This window comes from Mustelus asterias, unplaced genomic scaffold (genome assembly GCF_964213995.1).
Source record: "Mustelus asterias unplaced genomic scaffold, sMusAst1.hap1.1 HAP1_SCAFFOLD_3374, whole genome shotgun sequence".
Classification (NCBI taxonomy): Eukaryota; Metazoa; Chordata; class Chondrichthyes; order Carcharhiniformes; family Triakidae; genus Mustelus; species Mustelus asterias.
The window spans coordinates 1-17,500 of record NW_027593319.1 but is presented as its reverse complement, the minus strand read 5'-3'; the positions used below and the strand labels follow the sequence as shown (position 1 = coordinate 17,500).

General features: G+C 54.8%; 1 protein-coding gene across 1 annotated transcript in view; it reads right to left on the bottom strand.

The window, feature by feature from the left end:
- The window catches only part of LOC144490500 (myosin-10-like), a gene marked incomplete at both ends in the record, with an annotated part of 28,178 nt that extends 12,975 nt beyond the window's left edge, over window positions 1-15,203 (bottom strand). Inside the window, 8 exons of the mRNA XM_078208242.1 lie at window positions 2,724-2,838; window positions 3,894-4,067; window positions 6,618-6,791; window positions 9,533-9,685; window positions 9,810-9,928; window positions 10,642-10,737; window positions 11,441-11,584; window positions 15,105-15,203. Of these exons, the coding sequence (XP_078064368.1) occupies window positions 2,724-2,838; window positions 3,894-4,067; window positions 6,618-6,791; window positions 9,533-9,685; window positions 9,810-9,928; window positions 10,642-10,737; window positions 11,441-11,584; window positions 15,105-15,203 (1,074 nt within the window). The remainder of the gene's footprint in view (window positions 1-2,723; window positions 2,839-3,893; window positions 4,068-6,617; window positions 6,792-9,532; window positions 9,686-9,809; window positions 9,929-10,641; window positions 10,738-11,440; window positions 11,585-15,104) is intronic.
- Window positions 15,204-17,500: the final 2,297 nt, after the last annotated feature.

The following is a 17,500-nucleotide window of genomic DNA, read 5'->3' as shown; positions in this document are numbered from 1 at the left end:
TTTCCGGTTGGAGGAAGGTAACTAGTGGCGTGCCGCAGGGATCGGTACTCGGGCCGCAACTGTTTACCATTTATATAGATGATCTGAAGGAGGGGACGGAGTGTAGGGTAACGAAGTTTGCAGACGACACAAAGATAAGTGGAAAAGTGAATCGTGTGGAGGACGGAGAAGATCTGCAGAGAGATTTGGACAGGCTGAGTGAGTGGGTGCGGATATGGCAAATGGAGTATAACGTTGAGAAATGCGAGGTTATACACTTTGGAGGAAATAATAACAAATGGGATTACTATCTCAATGGAAACAAATTAAAACATGCTACCGTGCAAAGGGACCTGGGGGTCCTTGTGCATGAGACGCAAAAGCCCAGTCTGCTGGTACAACAGGTGATCAAGAAGGCAAATGGGATGTTGGCCTATATTGCGAGGGGGATAGAATATAAAAGCAGGGATGTCTTGATGCACCTGTACAGGGCATTGGTGAGGCCGCAGCTGGAATACTGTGTGCAGTATTGGTCCCCTTATATGAGGAAGGATATATTGGCGTTGGAGGGAGTGCAGAGAAGGTTCACCAGGTTGATACCGGAGATGAGGGGTTTGGATTATGAGGAGAGGCTGAGGAGATTGGGTTTGTACTCGTTGGAGTTTAGAAGGATGAGGGGGGATCTTATGGAGACTTATAAGATAATGCGGGGGCTGGATAGGGTGGAGGCGGAGAGATTCTTTCCACTTAGTAAGGAAGTTAAAACTAGAGGACACAGCCTCAAAATAAAGGGGGGTCGGTTTAAGACAGAGTTGAGGAGGAACTTCTTCTCCCAGAGGGTGGTGAATCTCTGGAATTCTCTGCCCACTGAGGTGGTGGAGGCTACCTCGCTGAATATGTTTAAAGCGCGGATGGATGGATTCCTGATCGGTAAGGGAAATAAGGGTTATGGGGATCAGGCGGGTAAGTGGTACTGATCCACGTCAGATCAGCCATGATCTTATTGAATGGCGGGGCAGGCTCGAGGGGCTAGATGGCCTACTCCTGCTCCTATTTCTTATGTTCTTATGTTCTTATGTGTGAGAGAGAGTGCGTGTGAGAGAGAGTGCGTGTGAGAGAGAGTGCGTGTGAGAGAGAGTGCGTGTGAGAGAGAGTGCGTGTGAGAGAGAGTGCGTGTGAGAGAGAGTGCGTGTGAGAGAGAGTGCGTGTGAGAGAGAGTGCGTGTGAGAGAGAGTGCGTGTGAGAGAGAGTGCGTGTGAGAGAGAGTGCGTGTGAGAGAGAGTGCGTGTGAGAGAGAGTGCGTGTGAGAGAGAGTGCGTGTGAGAGAGAGTGCGTGTGAGAGAGAGTGCGTGTGAGAGAGAGTGCGTGTGAGAGAGAGTGCGTGTGAGAGAGAGTGCGTGTGAGAGAGAGTGCGTGTGAGAGAGAGTGCGTGTGAGAGAGAGTGCGTGTGAGAGAGAGTGCGTGTGAGAGAGAGTGCGTGTGAGAGAGAGTGCGTGTGAGAGAGAGTGCGTGTGAGAGAGAGTGCGTGTGAGAGAGAGTGCGTGTGAGAGAGAGTGCGTGTGAGAGAGAGTGCGTGTGAGAGAGAGTGCGTGTGAGAGAGAGTGCGTGTGAGAGAGAGTGCGTGTGAGAGAGAGTGCGTGTGAGAGAGAGTGCGTGTGAGAGAGAGTGCGTGTGAGAGAGAGTGCGTGTGAGAGAGAGTGCGTGTGAGAGAGAGTGCGTGTGAGAGAGAGTGCGTGTGAGAGAGAGTGCGTGTGAGAGAGAGTGCGTGTGAGAGAGAGTGCGTGTGAGAGAGAGTGCGTGTGAGAGAGAGTGCGTGTGAGAGAGTGCGTGTGAGAGAGAGTGCGTGTGAGAGAGAGTGCGTGTGAGAGAGAGTGCGTGTGAGAGAGAGTGCGTGTGAGAGAGAGTGCGTGTGAGAGAGTGCGTGTGAGAGAGAGTGCGTGTGAGAGAGAGTGCGTGTGAGAGAGAGTGCGTGTGAGAGAGAGTGCGTGAGAGAGAGAGTGCGTGTGAGAGAGAGTGCGTGTGAGAGAGAGTGCGTGTGAGAGAGAGTGCGTGTGAGAGAGAGTGCGTGTGAGAGAGAGTGCGTGTGAGAGAGAGTGCGTGTGAGAGAGAGTGCGTGTGAGAGAGAGTGCGTGTGAGAGAGAGTGCGTGTGAGAGAGTGTGCGTGTGAGAGAGTGTGCGTGTGAGAGAGTGCGTGTGAGAGAGTGCGTGTGAGAGAGTGCGTGTGAGAGAGTGCGTGTGAGAGAGTGCGTGTGAGAGAGAGTGCGTGTGAGAGAGAGTGCGTGTGAGAGAGAGTGCGTGTGAGACAGAGTGCGTGTGAGACAGAGTGCGTGTGAGAGTGAGAGAGAGTGAGAGAGAGTGTGTGTGTGTGTGTGTGTGTGTGAGAGAGAGTGTGTGAGAGAGAGTGTGTGTGTGAGAGAGTGTGTGTGAGAGAGTGTGTGTGAGAGAGTGTGTGTGAGAGAGGGAGTGTGAGAGAGGGAGTGTGAGAGAGGGAGTGTGAGAGAGGGAGTGTGAGAGAGGGAGTGTGAGAGAGGGAGTGTGTGTGTGAGAGACAGTGTGTGTGTGAGAGAGAGAGTGTGAGATAGAGACAGGGAGTGTGCGAGAGTGAGGCAGAGAGAGACGGGGTGGGGGGGTGCGGGAATGGGGGAAGGCTGGGGTGGGGAGAGAGATGGCTGTACGATTGTGTGTGTGCTCCTTACCTGGGGTGGGGAGAGAGATGGCTGTACGATTGTGTGTGTGCTCCTTACCATCTTTCCACAGCTCAGCCACAAAGCGGTCGGTAGATTGATGGAGCAGAGTCGCCACATTGTCATTCAGCGGGTCCATGTTCTTCATCAACCACTCGTCAGCTTTATAATCAACCTGAACACACACACACACAGACAGCGTCAGTGTGAGGAGAGGGTACACAGAGAGAGAGGGAGGGGGGCCGGAGAGAGAGGGGGGGGGAGCCGGAGAGAGAGGGAGGGGGGGGCCGGAGAGAGAGGGAGGGGGGGGCCGGAGAGAGAGGGAGGGGGGGGCCGGAGAGAGAGGGAGGGGGGGGCCGGAGAGAGAGGGAGGGGGGGGGGCCCGAGAGAGAGGGAGGGGGGGGGGGCGGAGAGAGAGGGAGGGGGGGGGGCGGAGAGAGAGAGGGAGGGGGGGGGCCAGAGAGAGGGGGGGGGGGCCAGAGGGAGGGGGGGGTGCGGAGAGAGAGGGAGGGGGGGGGTGCCGGAGAGAGAGGGAGGGGGGGGGCCGGAGAGAGAGGGGGGGGGGGGCCGGAGAGAGAGGGAGGGGGGGGGGGGCCGGAGAGAGAGGGAGGGGGGGGGCCGGAGAGAGAGGGAGGGGGGGGGGGCCGGAGAGAGAGGGAGGGGGGGGCTGGAGAGAGAGGGAGGGGGGGGCCGGAGAGAGAGGGAGGGGGGGGGGCCGGAGAGAGAGGGAGGGGGGGGACGGAGAGAGAGGGAGGGGGGAGGCCGGTGGAGGCGGGGGGGGGGGGGGGTACGGGGGGCCAGGGGAGTGGGGGGGCGGGGGAGGGGCTGGGGGAGGGGGGGGGGGCTGGGGGAGGGTGGGGGAGGGGGCGGGGGGGAGGGCCGGGGGAGGGAGGGGTGGCCGGGGGAGGGTGGGGGGGGGGCGGCCGGGGGAGGGGAGGGGGGGGGGCGGCCGGGGGGGGGGGCGGGGGGGGGGGGGGGGCGGCCGGGGGAGGGGGGGGGGGGGTGGCCGGGGGAGGGGGGGCAGGGGCAGGAGGTGGGGGGGGGCCGGGAGCCGCGAGGGGAGGGGGAGAGGGAGGGGGCCGGAGAGGGGGGGGGTGGGGGCGGCGAGGGGAGGGGGCGGCGAGGGGAGGGGGCGGCGAGGGGAGGGGGCGGCGAGGGGAGGGGGCAGCGAGGGGAGGGGGCAGCGAGGGGGGGGGCAGCTGCACTCTCCCCTTCCCCAGTTCCACTCACTCTGCCAGCGTAGTGAATGACGCAGAAATCTGCCTTGTCTTTGAGCTGCCGGACCTTCTGGAACTTGGGGTGAGTGCCCTGCTCCTGGATCAGTTTCTCCACAAACGTCTTGTCTGTCGCCTTCGGGAACCAGCATTCCTCGTCCAGGAGGGCCAGGATTCCCGGCGTGTTCGCCTGTGGTTGGCCAGGAAGGAAAAGCGGAGTTAACGCAGTTGCAGAGGGAAGGCGATGTGTGGTCAGAGTGACTGGCCGCGGCGCTACCGAGCGGCTCTTACCCAGCAATAACCTGCCCAGTGACGCCCAGTTTGGGTTTCGCCAGGGTCACTCAGCTCCTGACCTCGTTACAGCCTTGGTTCAAACATGGACAGAAGAGCTGATCTCCAGAGGTGAGGTGAGAGTGACTGCCCTTGACATCAAGGCTGCATTCAACCGAGTGTGGCATCAAGGAGCCCCAGCAAAACCTGAATCAATGGGCATCAGCGTACCTGGCACAAAGCAAGATGGTTTTGCTGGTTGGAGGTCAATCATCTCAGCTCCAGGACATCTCAGCAGGAGTCCCTCAGGCTCATGTCCCAGACCCAACCATGTTGCTGCTTCATCAATGACCTTCCCTCCATCAAAAAGTCAGAAGTGGGGATGTTCACCGATGATTGCACAATGTTCAGCACCATTCGCAACTCCTCAGATACTGAAACAGTCCGTGTCCAAATCCAGCAAGTCCTGGACAATATCCAGGCTCGGGCTGACAAGTGGCACACACAAGTCTGATGATATGAGTTGTTATTTTCTGTTTAAGGGGACTGTTTTAAAATTCAGCTATGTTGTGCAGGCAGTTGGTAAGTGTGGCAGGAATGCAACTCAGATGCTGGGAGAGCAGGATAATTACTCAGGTAAGCCATGTAGGAGAGAGCTAACTGACTTTTGTTTACAGATGGAGATTTCCCCTGGGGTTTTTGATGAGGTTGATTGACAGAGCCATGTGGTAATGTGGTTCATGGGAGGAGATAGTTTGGAGCAGAGAAACAACTTTCAGTTCCGGCTGGGATTTGTTTACAGACGGAGGTTTACAAACTGCTCTGAAAATCAAAATCTCTCTGAAAGCTTTGAGACTGTACATGACTTTATAGCAAGTATATTTATGGTTGCTAACAGTATTTAAAGCAGTGTTTAAGTCTGAAAGAGGAATGTTGCTTATTTGGAACTAAATAGAAAAAGTTAAAAGTTGTTTCTTTTCATTCATTAACAGGTAATAGTTAAGCTGCTTCATTAGTTAAAGTCATATTTAAACTGTTATTGAATAAAGGTTGTTCTGATAAAATCCCGAATCTGTCAGCAGAATGACCCCAGGAGCAAAGAATTCTGTCCTCACATTTATCCCTATTCTAGGATTCAATGACTCATAACAGAAAAACTGTGGGGGTCTCGTCTGGCTTCCTAAAGTAATTTGCAATGCTGGTGAAGGACCCTAACACAAGTGCCAGGCAATGACCACAACTGACAAGAGAGGATCTAACCATCTCCCCCTTGGCATTCAATGGCATTCCCATCGCTGAATCCCCCTACCATCAACATCCTGGGGGTGACCATTGACCAGACACTGAACCAGACCCAGCCATATAAATACTGTGGCTCCCAGAGCAGGTCAGAGGCTGGGAATCCTGCCGAGAGTAACTCACCTCCTGACTCCCCCCCAAAGCCTGTCCACCATTGACAAGGACACAAGTCAGGAGTGGGATGGAATACTCTCCACTTGCCTGGATGACTGCGGCTCCAACAACACTCGAGAAGCTCGACACCATCCAGGACAAAGCAGCCCCCGCTCGATCGACACACTAACCCCCACCTTCAACACTCACTCCCTCCACCACCGACGCACAGAGGCAGCCGTGTGTACCATCTACAAGATGCACTGCAGCGACTCACCAAGGCTCCTTCGACTTCCAAACTTCCAAAATGAGCAGATTCACGGGAAATATCACCACCTGCAAGTTCCCCCTGGCTCCCCTCCGCCACCTCCAAGCACCACACACACCATCCTGACTCGGAAATATATCGGCTGTTCCTTCACTGTCACTGGGGTCAAAATCCTGGAACTCCCTCCCGAACAGCACTGTGGGTGTACCTACACCACATGGATTGACTGATGTCCAATAACAATCCTGGAACTCCCTCCCTAACAGCACAGTGGGTGTACCTACACACACGGGACTGACTGATGTCCAATAACAATCCTGGAACTCCCTCGCTAACAGCACTGCGGGTGTACCTACACCACACGGACTGACTGATGTCCATAACAATCCTGGAACTCCCTCCCTAACAGCACTGTGGGTGTACCTACACCACACGGACTGACTGATATCCAATAATAATCCTGGAACTCCCTCCCTAACAGCACTATGGGTGTACCTACACCACACGGACTGACTGATATCCAATAATAATCCTGGAACTCCCTCCCTAACAGCATTGTGGGTGTACCTACACCACACGGACTGACTGATATCCAATAATAACCCTGGAACTCCCTCCCTAACAGCACTGTGGGTGTACCTACACCACATGACACTGCAGCGGGTTCAAGATGGCGGCTCACCCACCCCCTTCTCGAGGGGCAATGAAAGATGGGTAATAAATGCTGGGTCTGGCCAGCGAGGCTCACATGCCTGAGGAAGAGTTGAGCAGACAAGTGACACGAGGGCATTGGGACACACTGCTACTCACAGGTCGCTCGATGAGGTCGATACAGGGTTGCAGGTCCAAGCCAAAGTCAATGAAATTCCACTCAATGCCCTCCCTCTGGTATTCCTCCTGCTCCAGTACGAACATGGTGTGGTTAAATAGCTGCTGCAGTTTCTCATTTGTGTAGTTGATGCACAACTGCTCGAAGGAGTTCAACTGTGGGACGGGAAGAGAGGCGGGTGCAGGGGAGCGGGGGGTGGGGTGGAGGAGACAGGACACGAGACATCAACTCATCAGATTCCAGAATTCCCAGGAAACAAAGCACACAGAACTGTCAACCGATGCTCAGAAGGTCCCCACATGCTTTAATATCCCACCCAGTCTAATCCCACTCTCCCCCCTCACTCCCCGCACCCTTTAATATCCCACCCAGTCTAATCCCACTCTCCCCCCTCACTCCCCGCACCCTTTAATATCCCACCCAGTCTAATCCCACTCTCCCCCTCACTCCCCGCACCCTTTAATATCCCACCCAGTCTAATCCCACTCTCCCCCCTCACTCCCCGCACCCTTTAATATCCCACCCAGTCTAATCCCACTCTCCCCCTCACCCTTTAATATCCCACCCAGTCTAATCCCACTCTCTCCCTCACTCCCCTTCACACTTTAATATCGCACCCAGTCTAATCCCACTCTCCCCCTCACTCCCCTTCACCCTTTAATATCCCACCCAGTCTAATCCCACTCTCCCCCCGCAGCCTTTAATATCCCACCCAGTCTAATCCCACTCTCCCCCACTCACTCCCCGCACCCTTTAATATCCCACCCAGTCTAATCCCACTCTCCCCTCACTCCCCACACCCTGTAATATCCCACCCAGTCTAATCCCACTCTCCCCCTCACTCCCCGCACCCTTTAATATCCCACCCAGTCTAATCCCACTCTCCCCCTCACTCCCCGCACCCTTCAATATCCCACCCAGTCTAATCCCACTCTCCCCCTCACTCCCCGCACCCTTTAATATCCCACCCAGTCTAATCCCACTCTCCCCCTCACTCCCTGCACCCTTTAATATCCCACCCAGTCTAATCCCACTCTCCCCCTCACTCCCCGCACCCTTCAATATCCCACCCAGTCTAATCCCACTCTCCCCCACTCACTCCCCGCACCCTTTAATATCCCACCCAGTCTAATCCCACTCTCCCCTCACTCCCCACACCCTTTAATATCCCACCCAGTCTAATCCCACTCTCCCCCTCACTCCCGCACCCTTCAATATCCCACCCAGTCTAATCCCACTCTCCCCCTCACTCCCCGCACCCTTTAATATCCCACCCAGTCTAATCCCACTCTCCCCCTCACTCCCCGCACCCTTCAATATCCCACCCAGTCTAATCCCACTCTCCCCCACTCACTCCCCGCACCCTTTAATATCCCACCCAGTCTAATCCCACTCTCCCCCTCACTCCCCGCACCCTTCAATATCCCACCCAGTCTAATCCCACTCTCCCCAACTCACTCCCCGCACCCTTTAATATCCCACCCAGTCTAATCCCACTCTCCCCTCACTCCCCACACCCTTTAATATCCCACCCAGTCTAATCCCACTCTCCCCCTCACTCCCCGCACCCTTCAATATCCCACCCAGTCTAATCCCACTCTCCCCCTCACTCTCCGCACCCTTCAATATCCCACCCAGTCTAATCCCACTCCCCGCACCCTTTAATATCCCACCCAGTCTAATCCCACTCTCCCCCTCACTCCCCGCACCCTTTAATATCCCACCCAGTCTAATCCCACTCTCCCCCTCACTCCCCGCACCCTTCAATATCCCACCCAGTCTAATCCCACTCTCCCCTCACTCCCCACACGCTTTAATATCCCACCCAGTCTAATCCCACTCGCCCCCTCACCCCCTGCACCCTTTTATATCCCACCCAGTCTAATCCCACTCTCCCCCTCACTCCCTGCACCCTTTAATATTCCACCCAGTCTAATCCCACTCTCCCCCTCACTCCCCGCATCCTTTAATAACCCACCCAGTCTGAACCCACTCTCCCCCTCACTCCCCACACCCTTTAATATCCCACCTAGTCTAATCCCACTCTCCCCCCGCGCTCCCCGCACCCTTTAATATCCCACCCAGTCTAATCCCACTCTCCCCCTCACCCTGTAATATCCCACCCAGTCTAACCCCACTCCCCACACCCTTTAATATCCCACCCAGTCTAATCTCACTCTCCCCCACTCACTCCCCGCACCCTTTAATATCCCACCCAGTCTAATCCCACTCTCCCCCACTCACTCCCCACACCCTTTAATATCCCACCCAGTCTAATCTCACTCTCCCCCTCACTCCCTGCACCCTTTAATATTCCACCCAGTCTAATCCCACTCCCCCTAACTCCCCGCACCCTTTAATATCCCACCCAGACTAATCCTACTCTCCCCCTCACTCCCCGCACCCTTTAATATCCCACCCAGTCTCATCCCAATATCCCCCTCACTCCCCGCACCCTTTAATATCCCACCCAGTCTAATCCCACTCTCCCCCTCACTCCCCGCACCCTTTAATATCCCACCCAGTCTCATCCCAATATCCCCCTCACTCCCCGCACCCTTTAATATCCCACCCAGACTAATCCTACTCTCCCCCTCACTCCCCGCACCCTTTAATATCCCACCAAGTCTCATCCCAATATCCCCCTCACTCCCCACACCCTTTAATATCCCACCCAGTCTAATCCCACTCTCCACCTCTCTCCCTACATCCTTCAATATCCCACCCAGTCTAATCCCACTCTCCCCCTCTCTCCCTGCAACCTTTAATATCCCACCCAGTCTAATCCCACTCTCCCCCTCACCCTTTAATATCCCACCCACTCTAATCCCACTCCCCGCACCCTTTAATATCTCATCCTGCTGAGCACACCCTGTATAAGTGCTGGCAGAAGTACCTGGAAAATCTCAAAGCCAGCAATGTCCAGGATTCCGATGAAGGATGCTCCCTGTCTCTTTGTTCGATCGAGTGCCTTGTTGATACGGTGTACAAGCCAACGGAACAGCCGCTCATATGAGGCTTTGGCGAGAGCTTCGATGGCAAAGTCTGCCTGAGGGGTGGGGGGGGAAGAGGCAGGAAATGGAATGGTCAGTCAGAGATCAACTGCACATGTCTTGGGGAACATGAATCCTAGACTATATACATCTACCTCTGACAGTGCAGTGCTCTCTCACCTGCTCCTTGGTCTGCGCCTTTTGCACGTAGTCCCGTCCAACCTTGATGCGTGGCGAGAGGATGGCGCGGGTGAAGTCCGTCACGTTGAGCCCCAAGAGGTGGCACAGCTTCTGGGCGGCTGCTCGGACCAGGCGACAACGGGGAAGAAAAGAGGAGAGTGAGTGACGGGAGGCATGAGGGGGGCTGACCCCGGTGACAATGGGGACTTTCGCAGACAGAGACCCGAATGGAACAGCCGCCTGCTGAACTCTACAACATAAAGGCAGACAGGGCAGGTTAGCACAGCCCAGAGATCACCAGAATTGCTGCTCTGGGGTGGCCAAGCAGGACGCAGGTAGCGGGAGGAAGGGCGGGCGGGAGGGAGCAAGGGCGGGCGGGAGGGAGCAAGGGCGGGCGGGAGGGAGCAAGGGCGGGCGGGAGGAAGGGCGGGCGGGAGAGAGAGCAGATGATCGGAGGAGGACAGAGGAGGGGGAGTGAGTGAGCGATTTGAGCAGGATGTTGAAGATTTGAGAATGGAATGGCTGTTGGACTGGGAGCGAGGGTCGGTCAGCGAGCACAGGGATGGGGTGGGTGGGAATGGGATTAAGGTACAGGAGCAGGATAGTTTGGGATGTGCTGTAGTTCACAGAGGGTGGGAGGTCGGAGTGGAGAGACACAGCATCATAACAGCTTGGGCCTAAAGCGCACAGAGACACGGGCCAAGTGTTTCAGCAGTCGATGAGCGGAGGTAGTGTGCCTCAGGGTGTGGGACAAAGGGGCTGGGAGAGGCCTCAAACTCCCGGAATGGGGTGCAAGGGGAGGCTGTCCCTGAAGGGGCCTGAATGCAGCTACCTGTGTCCTCAGGCATGGAGGCTTGGTCTGTGTTCCTCTCCTTCTTAAAGGTGATGTTCCCAAACTGCATCACGGCGGAAACCAAACGCAGCATTGCTTCAGGGAAAAGAGACACGCAGATCAGAACATGGCAGGCAGGTAATAATAGATATGCTGAGTACAGATCGAATAGTCACAGGCTCGAGGGGCTGAATAGCCTCCTCCTGTTCCTGTGTAACAGGCTCGAGGGGCTGAATAGCCTCCTCCTGTTCCTGTGTAACAGGCTCGAGGGGCTGAATGGCCTCCTCCTGTTCCTGTGTAACAGGCTCGAGGGGCTGAATGGCCTCCTCCTGTTCCTGTGTAACAGGCTCGAGGGGCTGAATGGCCCTCCTCCTGTTCCTGTGTAACAGGCTCGAGGGGCTGAATGGCCTCCTCCTGTTCCTGTGTAACAGGTTCGAGGGGCTGAATGGCCTCCTCCTGTTCCTGTGTAACAGGCTCGAGGGGCCGAATGGCCTCCTCCTGTTCCTGTGTAACAGGCTCGAGGGGCTGAATGGCCTCCTCCTGTTCCTGTGTAACAGGTTCGAGGGGGTGTATGGGTCTCCTCCTGTTCCTGTGTAACAGACTCGAGGGGCTGAATGGCCTCCTCCTGTTCCTGTGTAACAGGTTCGAGGGGCTGAATGGCCTCCTCCTGTTCCTGTGTAACAGACTCGAGGGGCTGAATGGCCTCCTCCTGTTCCTGTGTAACAGGCTCGAGGGGCTGAATGGCCTCCTCCTGTTCCTGTGTAACAGGTTCGAGGGGGTGTGTGGGTTGGACACTTACCGGAGATCTCATCGTGAGAGAAGCCCATGATCGACATGGCCTCCAGGGTCTCGTGGAAGTTGTCCTTATCCTGTTGCCCCGGGATTGGGATGTATCCGTTGGAGATGAATTTGTAATTTTGGAATTGCTCCAGCAGGAGATCGGCTGGCGTGCAGGAACAGGCAGGGACAAGGAGGGGAAAATAAAAAGAGACAACATTACTTAATGGTGGAGCTGGTGCCCGAGTATTACTGAGAGGAGGTATGGACTGCTGAAGTTTTTCTTCTGGCACCCATCAGGATAGATTGAAGAATGCCAAATTTCAGAGGCACCGCATCAGGGACGGTGCTGATTGGTCAGAAATAAACCAAGGTGCGAGGGACAGAGGTTTCCTGGCACCTTGCCCGCGGTAATGTCACGTCAACCTCATCCCACACCCCCTTCTGAAATTTGGCATTCTGGCATCTGCAGGGCAGAAGCGTGGAGCAGAGGTAGAGCACGGGTGTGAGGGACAGAGAAAGGAGCGCGCCAGCTCTCTCACCTCACTGATCCCTCCCTCCCCCTCAGTCCCTTCCTCATGCCCCCTCTCAGCACCATTGCACAGGAACGGAGAATGGAGAGAGGAGATCGATGGGTGGGCAAACTGTGTCTTTTAAAACCCCACTTTTCCTCACAATCTCACGCCACAAGAGTGTGTTGACATTTATCTCTCCACCCACTGTGCTCCGAGGCGTTGGATCCAGTTATCGTCACGTGGCAGGATTGCGCTGCGCACAAAATGGCTGCCGTGTCTCTGCGAGGGCATTTGGGAAAGTGTTTGGACAAAATGGCCACTGTTCCTCGGCGAGAGTGCTTTGGAACATGGTTTAGCAGCTCTTTAGGATGAACTGAGGAAGTCAGAGCAGCTGTTGGAAAGGGAGGCCGTGTCTTTGGGATGTCCTGAGGCAGTTAGAGCTGCTGTTGGAAAGGGAGTAAGAAGTCTCACAACACCAGATTAAAGTCCAACAGGTTTATTTGGTAGCACAAGCCATAAGCTTTCGGAGCGCTGCCCCTTCATCAGTGGGAGTTCTGTTCACAAACAGGGCATATACAGACACAAACACAATTTACAAAATAATGGTTGGAATGTGAGTCTTTACAGGTAATCAAGTCTTAAAGGTACAGACAATGTGAGTAGAGAGAGGGTTAAGCACAGGTTAAAGAGATGCGTATTGTCTCCAGCCAGGACAGTTCGTGAGATTTTGCAAGCCCAGGCAAGTCGTGGGGGTTACAGATAGTGTGACATGAACCCAATATCCCGGTTGAGGCCGTCCTCGTGTGTGCGGAACTTGGCTATCAGTTTCTGCTCAGCGACTCTGCGCTGTCGTGTGTCGTGAAGGCTGCCTTGGAGAACGCTTACCCGAAGATCAGATGCTGAATGCCCGTGACCGTTGAAGTGTTCCCCAACAGGAAGAGAACACTCCTGCCTGGTGATTGTCAAGCGGTGTCCATTCATCCATTGTCGCAGCGTCTGCATGGTCTCCCCAATGTACCATGCCTCGGGACATCCTTTCCTGCAGCGTATCAGGTAGACACTGTTGGCCGAGTTGCAAGAGTATGTACCGTGTACCTGGTGGATGGTGTTCTCACGTGAGATGATGGCATCCGTGTCGATGATCCGGCACGTCTTGCAGAGGTTGCTGTGGCAGGGTTGTGTGGTGCCGTGGTCACTGTTCTCCTGAAGGCTGGGCAGTTCACTGCGGACAATGGTCTGTTTGAGGTTGTGCGGTTGTTTGAAGACAAGAAGTGGGGGTGTGGGAATGGCCTTGGCGAGATGTTCGTCTTCATCAATGACATGTTGAAGGCTCTGGAAAAGATGTCGTAGCTTCTCCGCTCCGGGGAAGTACTGGACGACGAAGGGTACTTTGTCTGCCATGTCTCGTGTTTGTCTTCTGAGGAGGTCGGTGCGGTTTTTCGCTGTGGCGCGTCACAACTGTCGATTGATGAGTCGAGCGCCATATCCTGTTCTTATGAGGGCATCTTTCAGCGTCTGGAGGTGTCTGTTGCGATCCTCCTCATCCGAGCAGATCCTGTGTATACGGAGGGCTTGTCCGTAGGGGATGGCTCCTTTAACATGTTTAGGGTGGAAGCTGGAGAAGTGGAGCATCGTGAGGTTATCCGTGGGCTTGCGGTCCAGTGAGGTGCTGAGGTGACCGTCCTTGATGGAGATGCATGTGTCCAAGAATGCAACCGATTCTGGAGAGTAGTCCATGGTGAGTCTGATGGTGGGATGGAACTTGTTGATGTCATCATATAGTTGTTTCAGTGATTGTTCACCATGAGTCCAAAGGAAGAAAATGTCTTCGATGTATCTAGTGTATAGCATTGGTTGAAGGTCCTGTACGGTGAAGAAGTCTTGTTCGAACCTGTGCATGAAGATGTTGGTATATTGAGGTGCAAATTTGGTCCCCATGGCTGTTCCGTGTGTCTGGATGAAGAACTGGTTGTTGAAGGTGAAGACATTGTGGTCCAGGATGAAGCGGATGAGTTGTAAAATTGCATCTGGAGATTGGCAGTTGTCGGCGCTGAGTACTGAGGCAGTTGCAGCAATGCCATCATCGTGGGGGATGCTGGTGTAGAGTGCCGAGACGTCCATTGTGACGAGGAATGCTCCTGGTTGAACTGCTCCATGTGTGCTGAGTTTCTGTCGGAAGTCCGTAGTGTTGCAACAAAAGCTGGGGGTTCTTTGTACAATGGGTTTCAGGATGCCCTCGACATAGCCGGAGAGGTTCTCGAACAAGGTCCTATTGCCCGATATGATGGGCACCACACAACGCTGCCACAGCAACCTCTGCAAGACGTGCCGGATCATCGACACGGATGCCATCATCTCACGTGAGAACACCATCCACCAGGTACATGGTACATACGCTTGCAACTCGGCCAACGTTGTCTACCTGATACGCTGCAGGAAAGGATATCCCGAGGCGTGGTACATTGGGGAGACCATGCAGACGCTATGACAATGAATGAATGAACACCGTTCGACAATCACCAGGCAAGAGTGTTCTCTTCCTGTGGGGGAACAGTTCAGCGGTCACGGGCATTCGGCATCTGATCTTCAGGTAAGCGTTCTCCAAGGCGGCCTTCACGACACACGACAATGCAGAATCGCCGAGCAGAAACTGATAGCCAAGTTCCACACACATGAGGACGGCCTCAACCAGGATCTTGGGTTCATGTCACATTACCTGTAACTCCCACGACTTGCCTGGGCCTGCAGAATCTCACGAACTGTCCTGTCTGGAGACAATACACATCTTTTTAACCTGCGCTTAACCCTCTCTCCACTCACATTATCTGTACCTTAAAGACTTGATTACCTGTAAAGACTCGCATTCCAACCATTATTTTATAAATTGAGTTTGTGTCTTTGTGCCCTGTTTGTGAACAGAACTCCCACTCACCTGATGAAGGGGCAGCTCTCCGAAAGCTTGTGGCTTGTGCGACCAAATAAACCAGTTGGACTTTAATCTGGTGTTGAGAGACTTCTTACTGTGTTTACCCCAGTCCAACGCCGGCATCTCCACATGTTGGAAGAGGAGGCCGTGTCTTTGGGATGTCCTGAGGTAGTCAGAGCTGCTATTGGAAGGGGAGGCCGTGTCTTTGTGGAGTTACTTGTTGCAAAGACAAGAGGCATACTCACTCTTGACGTGTTCGCCGGCGCCAACCAGCAGCTGATAGAAGATGTGGAAGGTTCGCTCGTCCCGGGCCTGGCGAATCGCCCGAGATTTCTCCAGTAGATCTGCATCACGCCATCAAGGAAAGGCTGTCTCTGAAACACGCATCCTCCTGTTCATATCCCTCCCTCCCTCCCTATCTCTGTAACCTCCTCCAGCCCCTACAATTCTCATCCTCCTGTTCAAATCCCTCCCTCGCTCCCTCCCTATCTCTGTAACCTCCTCCAGTCCCTACAATCCTCATCCTCCTGTTCAAATCCCTCCCTCACTCCCTCGCTCCCTATCTCTGTAACCTCCTCCAGCCCCTACAATCCTCATCCTCCTGTTCAAATCCCTCCCTCGCTCCCTCCCTCCCTATCTCTGTAACCTCCTCCAGTCCCTACAATCCTCATCCCCCTGTTCAAATCCCTCCCTCGCTCCCTCCCTCCCTATCTCTGTAACCTCCTCCAGCTCCCTACAATCCTCATCCTCCTGTTCAAATCCCTCCCTCACTCCCTCGCTCCCTATCTCTGTAACCTCCTCCAGCCCCTACAATCCTCATCCTCCTGTTCAAATCCCTCCCTCGCTCCCTCCCTCCCTATCTCTGTAACCTCCTCCAGTCCCTACAATCCTCATCCTCCTGTTCAAATCCCTCCCTCGCTCCCTCCCTATCTCTGTAACCTCCTCCAGCTCCTACAATTCTCATCCTCCTGTTCAAATCCCTCCCTCGCCCCCTCCCTCCCTATCTCTGTAACCTCCTCCAGTCCCTACAATCCTCATCCCCCTGTTCAAATCCCTCCCTCGCTCCCTCCCTATCTCTGTAACCTCCTCCAGTCCCTACAATCCTCATCCCCCTGTTCAAATCCCTCCCTCGCTCCCTCCCTCCCTATCTCTGTAACCTCCTCCAGTCCCTACAATTCTCATCCTCCTGTTCAAATCCCTCCCTCGCTCCCTCCCTCCCTATCTCTGTAACCTCCTCCAGTCCCTACATTCCTCATCCTCCTGTTCAAATCCCTCCCTCACTCCCTCGCTCCCTATCTCTGTAACCTCCTACAATCCTCCGAGATCGCTGCGTTCCTATGATTCTGGCCTCTCGAGCAGCGCCCGATTCCCATCGCTCCGCCATTGACAGCCGTGCCTTCAGCTGTCAGGGGGGCCCTAAGCTTTGGAATTCCCTCCCTAAACCTCTCTCACTCCCTCTCCTTCTGACTCTGACTCTGGCTCTCTCTCTCTCTCTCTATCCTCCTTTAAGACACTCCTTAGAACCTCTGAGCTTTCGACCGCCTGTCCCTCGTGTCCCCTCACCTGATCCGGGTTCGACAATCGTTCTGGTGAAGGGTAATGGGGAAGTTATATTTGTTTGAAGGTGCTGTAGGAAAGCGAGGTGCTGCGGAGGTGCTGCGGAGGTGCGTGGAGAGATGAGAGAGTGAGGACTGCCCCCACCCCCTCAATCGTTGGAGCTGCAAGTTATTGTCGAGTGACCCCCCCCCTCCTTCCCCACTGTCCGTGTCCCAGGTTAGAGCGAGAGAATTATGTCTACCTCAGCAACCTCGCTTTGATGAGAAACCCCATCAGCGGAGGTAACTAACGCATTAACAAATACTAATTATCAACAGGAGTAGGCCGCTCGGCCCCTCGAGCCCTGCTCCCCCACTCGATACGATCTGATTGCAACCTCGACTCCACATTCCCGCCGACCTCCCGATAACCTTTCACCCTCTCGTTAATCGGGAATCTATCCCGCTCTGCCTTGGAAACATTCAGACTCTGCTCCCACTGCCTTCTGAGGGAGAGAGTTCCAGAGACTCTCACCCACCCCCCCCCCCCCCCCCCACCCCTCTGAGAGAAAACATTTCTCCCCCGTCTGAAATGGGCCGCTCCTTATTTTTAAACAGTGCCCCCCCCCCCTTCCCCAGTTCCAGATTCTCCCACAAGAGGAAACATCCTCTCCACACCCGCCCTGTCGAGACCCCCTCAGGATCTGAAAGGTTTGGATCGAGTCGCCTCTTACTCTTCTAAACTCCAGCGGATACAAGCCCAGCCTCTCCCAACCTTTCCTCATCAGACAACCCGCCCATTCCTGGGATTAGTCTGGAAAACCTTCTCTGAACTGTTTACAACATATTTACATTTTTCCTTAAATAAGGAGGCGAATACTGTCCACAACACTGTGGGCGGCACGGTGGCACAGTGGTTAGCACTGCTGCTTCACAGCTCCAGGGACCTGGGTTCGATTCCCGGCTCGGGTCACTGTCTGTGTGGAGTTTGCACATTCTCCTCGTGTCTGCGTGGGTTTCCTCCGGTTTCCTCCCACAGTCCAAAGATGTGCAGGTTAGGTTGATTGGCCATGCTAAAATTGCCCCTTAGTGTCCTGAGATGCGTA